The sequence below is a fragment of the Apteryx rowi genome, unplaced genomic scaffold (assembly GCF_003343035.1).
Source record: "Apteryx rowi isolate R43461 unplaced genomic scaffold, aptRow1 scaffold_44, whole genome shotgun sequence".
Taxonomy (NCBI): Eukaryota; Metazoa; Chordata; class Aves; order Apterygiformes; family Apterygidae; genus Apteryx; species Apteryx rowi.
This window is the reverse complement of record NW_020450694.1, coordinates 2,052,104-2,057,060: the sequence shown is the minus strand read 5'-3', so window position 1 is coordinate 2,057,060 and position 4,957 is coordinate 2,052,104. Positions and strand designations below refer to the sequence as shown.

The following is a 4,957-nucleotide window of genomic DNA, read 5'->3' as shown; positions in this document are numbered from 1 at the left end:
CACAGCAGGGAGGTCGATCACGGCTCACCTGCTCCCGGCTCCTGGGGCAGGATGAGATCGGTTACAGGTGCATCTCCCCGGGAAGGGGAGAGAAGTGCGGCTCCTCGGGCAGAGCTGCCCCGGGAGGGGTCGAAGCAGAGGGTGGCTTGTCCGGGGGGGCAAAGACCCGCCACAAGGTGGGGGTCGGCGCCAGCCCGCCCCGCGGCACGCGTGTCTGAGGCTTGGACGCGCGTGGGGTGCTTTTCCCTACACGGAATAAACCCGGCTCACGCCGAAAGCTTCCCTTCGGCCTCCTTTGGGAGACCCGCGAGGGAAGCGGGCTGGTGTTGTGCGGGGAAGGGAGATCGCCCCCCTGCTTGCCGCAGCCGCTCGGCCCCGAGCCGGGCGAGCCGCGGCGCCCCGGCCCCGCATTGCGGAGCTGCGCGCGCCCGTGGCGGGCCGCCGCCGCCGGTCCCACCGGGTGGGAAGGCAGCCCCCGCCCTGAGCCTGCCCCTAGCGGGGCCCGCACACAGTTTGGGGGGAATCGGAATAGAAACCGCTTCTGCTAACGCGCCGCTAAGCCCCGGGTGCGGGGCTACGGGAACGGCACCGGCGGGTCCCGGCGCTTGCAAACGCTCCTCTGTACCCCAGCAGCGAATGCACGGAGGATAACTTGTTTCGTTGCCGCTTTTAAAACGGCCAGCGTTTTCCTGCTGCGGATCAAGGCGTTGGGGGCGCGGACGCAGAGCGCCTGGCTGAACGCCCCGGCCCCRCTCCGCGCCCGGCCGCAGCGTTTGGGGCAAGGCAGGGCTCAGACGAGAGTTTCGTTCTTCGAGGGCTGCTCTGAGCCCGTTATTTCGTTTCGTTTTCTCCCCCACGGCGTTCGTTTGTTCGTGGGATTTTTTCCCCTTCACAAGAAGCAAAGTCTCGGGATGCGTTTGCAAACGGCGCCTGCGAGCCCGGAGCCTCAGCGCGGCGCGGGGAAGCAGGGCCGGGGCAGCGGCCGCCCCCCTCGCTGGRCGCAGGACGAGCTGCTCACGAAATGCAGATTTCAGACCTGTTACGAGCAATTTAATTCGACAGGTGATGAGAAACAAGTGCCCGGCTGCGGTGCCGTCCTTGTGCTAGCAGTGCCCGCACCGCGCTCTGCGAAACGCGCCCCGTCTGCCCGGGGCGATCARAGGCGGCGAAAAGAAACCTCCGTCTGTCCGTCCGTTGCTTAAAAGCAGCGAGGCGCTTCCACGAAAGGCTGAAAGGGAAGGGGCGATGCCGAGCTCTGCCTCCAAGGGCTGCCCCGCGGGGACCGTGGGAAGCGGCCGAGGCAGGGACCGACCCTGCCGCCGCCGCCGCCGCTGCCGCTGCCGCCGGCCCGGGGGCCGCTGCCGCCGGCCCTGCCCGCTCCGGCCCCCCCTGCCCTGGCCCCCGCGGGACCGGAGGCAGCTCTCCCTTCTCCCCTGCTCCCTCTCAAACACCGAAAAGCACGGAGACCACCTGCCCTCCCTCCACTCCTGGCCCTGCGCAGCACCTGCGAGCCCCCAACAGACCAGGCCAGCCGTGTCGGTTATGTTTCCTCTTTATTGTTTGATATATTTATGTACCACATTATATGTTAAAGATAGATTTTTTTTTCTGATATACATTTTTCATCTTATTTACCACAATTACACCACACATACATTGGAAACAGCTCCACGGATCTGGTAGATTGCACAAAATGAGTTGTGTCTTAGTTTTGTTTCTGTATCCTGAACAATGTCAAATCCAACAACGTTGTTTTTTTTTCCCCCCCCATAATTTAGAAGTAACACTTGTTAAAACAAACAAAACAAAACTATCACCAAGAAGCAGACTCCAAATTCTGTGATTTCGGTTGGAGGCAAAATATCGTAATTGATGGGAAGCGCCATTCCTCGATATGAATTGAGATGGAAGAATTAAGCAGTCCTTATGTGCTATGTAACTACAGTGTAAACATTAGAGGTAACTGGCATCGCTGGTCATCAGTTGTTGCTTGGAGTTGTCAGGCTGTTCACACAATCTAGGTCTCATCTACATCTGTCTCACAAGGTTCCTGCTCCCAGCACTCACTACTAATTCGCTTCTAATTGTAAGCACAGTAACCCAAATCCATTGGATTGGCAACTGTTTGAGCTCCTGAAACACTGAATTGCATATCTGTAAAGAGTATTGAAAACTGATTGTTTCCCAATAGGTCATTTGCTGGGAGCCAAGCTTCAGGCAACTAGTGAGGAGATGGGGTGGGGCATCAGATATTTTCCTCTGAAAAAATCTAAATAACAAAAAAAAAATTTAAATCTTAGCTTATTTAAAAAGACTTTAGGGCAAACACTTTTATTTCCTTTTATTTCATTTAGTTTTTAGATTCTATGACATAGAATTTGTTGGATGCACATAACTAAAATAATGACTCTTCATTAAAAGGATGCAGAATTATTTGGCTATGCCGATGCTCAATGCAATTCTCTTTTAATGAAACCAACTCTGGCCACTCCTTAGTCTTCAGCATTGGTTCTAAAGGCCTCTATGAGGCCTTCTAAAGAATGGATGAACCCAGACACACTGCAGATACCACCTATAACGAAAATGGCTACATCAAAGAAGACATGGTGCCACAAGAGCTTCCTCCACAAGAGTTTAAGGTGGAAAAGACTGGGGAGCAGGAAACAGAGACCTGCACCTGTGAGGCTCCCAGTAAGACCCATCAAGAGGGCAAAATGAGGGACGTAGATGGCCATCAGCAAGGTGAAAACTACCAGGGCACATCTGAGGGTGAGTCCCCAGGATTTGAGCCTCCCATCACCCCCATAGCAGTTAGGAAAGAAGGCCCTGTTTCCATCTTGGAAAAGGGATCTCTCCAAGACTTCCACAGCTGCAAAGAAGGGCAAGGGATAAGAAAGCAAGGCTTTGGCCACCAAGAAAATGTTGACTACTGCCCTAATGGTAGATGGCAAGTTGTCTGTAATGACTTCCTTGGTCTCATCAGCCCAGGTCAGATAGGCGACCAAGGCGAAGAGTCCCTTAAGGATGCAAGCTGCTATGTGAGTCCAGTTCATCATGCAATGAAACTCCTTGGGGTTCTGCATGTTCCCCTCCAAGGAAGGCAAAAAGATCTGAGAGGTGTAGCTGAAGACAATGATACCAATGGAAATGGGAAACTTCTTCACATCAATGTAAAACTTGACTTTGTCCCAGGCCCAGTCACGTGCCCTGGAGAGGCAGTAGGCAATCACCAAGATGTTGATCACAAAGTGGGCTAATGTGCAGAGCAAGCTGAACTTTGAGACTGCCTTGAGGTTCTTCAAGAACGCGCAAGGCAGGAGCACTGCCGTGGCAATGATGGACCATGACTTCTGGGAGACAGGCAAGTTTGGGAAGCTGTTGTACATCAGATTCCCACTGACCACCACATAGAGAATGCAGGTCATGACCAGTTCAATGATCTGAGCCACGTTCACGATTCTGCCTCCGAGCRTGGGGAAGCGGGGCGCGCAGCAAGCGTTTGCTATGTCCACATAGGAGTCTCTCACCCTGACTATCTCCCCATCCTCATTCTCTTCATAAAGACAGGCAATAAGGATTTTCCCAGTGTAGCAGCAAACCACTGCAGCAAAAATTATTAAAAAGAGTCCTAGGTATCCACCATGAAGGATGGCATAGGGCAGGCCCAGAACAAACATCCCCTGGAAAGAGACAAAATGGAAACTGTGTTGCTTGTCTCACAGGGAGGACCAGGCGGGCGCCTGCTCCCGTGCACACGCAGCTGCACAGTCACAGGCTCACACACACGCACTAGCTCAGTGGCACACGATCACAGCCATGCACACCAACACGCAGCCACGCGATCACACCCCCACAACCACAGCCACACACAGCTATACACACAACCTTTCTCTCCCGCGTACACACGGCCCCCGGACACTCGCACCCCCGCAATCACACCGTGCTGTCACACCCGCACACTCGCACACTTCCGCGCAATCGCACCCAGAACAAGCCAGCACAGTTTCCGCACACCGGCCTTTGCCCTCATCTCTGCCGTCTCCGCCCGCAGCCTCTCCCAGTGCACTGCGACCCCCGGGGGCGTCCCCAGAGCCGGGACCCCGGGAGGAGCCGAGCCGGGCCGGGCCCACCCCGGGGGCCACCCGCTCCCCCCTTCCCGACCCCGCTCCCCGCCGCGGGGCTCGCCGCCCCCTCCCTGGCTCTGCGCGTTATTCGGGGGCGGGCGGGGGCGGGCGGGGGAGGGGGGGCACGGCAAACGGTCCGGCTTTGGGGTTTTTTTGTTTGTTTGTTTGGGGGTTTATATATATATAAATATATATATACATATATATATATATTTATATATAAAATATATTTCCCCCCCCCCCCGCGGAGGGGGTTTGCGATCCCGGACGCAATTTGTGCGGCGGGCACAGAAGTCGCTGGGGTCTGGGGACGCGGGAGCGGAGCGGGGCGCCTGCGGCAGCCGGGACTTACCTGGATGGCGTTGGTGACATTCCAGCCCGCTTCCCAGGCCGTGATCTTGGGCTTGCCCTGGCCGGAGAGCTCCGCGCACACGCCCGCGTCCTTGGAGGCGGACGGCGGCAGGGGGCCGGTGCCGTCGCGCTGGTAGTGGATATCCCCTTCCAGGGGCGGCTCGGCGCCTTCCTCGCTGCCGTCGGACTTGAGGATGTCCATCTGCAGCCCTTGCCGGTGCTCCATGTCCAGGTCGTCGCAGTGGGCAAACCCCACCGCCTCCTCGTCGGTGGCCGCCTGGAAGCCCATCCGCGCAAACATCCCGCTCATCTTCGCCTGGGACTTGTTGGACACCGAGGTGGCCACGTTGGAAAGCTTGCTGCGGAGCAGGGTGGCCATGCTGCCCGGCGCGCCGGCTCCGCGGCTCCGCGGCTCCGAGACCCTCTGCGGCGGAGAGACCCGACGGGGCGGCGAGCGGGGCACGGCACCTCAGCGCCGCTGC

At 57.2% G+C, this 4,957-nt stretch overlaps 1 protein-coding gene across 1 annotated transcript; it reads right to left on the bottom strand.

The window, feature by feature from the left end:
* Nucleotides 1-2,112: 2,112 nt before the first annotated feature.
* SLC32A1 (solute carrier family 32 member 1) lies at nt 2,113-4,954 on the bottom strand. The gene is made up of 2 exons (XM_026076844.1): nt 4,477-4,954; nt 2,113-3,680 (listed from the first exon to the last, which is right to left on the bottom strand). The coding sequence occupies exons 1-2, from the start codon at nt 4,852-4,854 to the stop codon at nt 2,493-2,495; spliced, it is 1,566 nt and encodes a 521-aa protein (XP_025932629.1). The 5' UTR covers nt 4,855-4,954; the 3' UTR covers nt 2,113-2,492.
* Nucleotides 4,955-4,957: the final 3 nt, after the last annotated feature.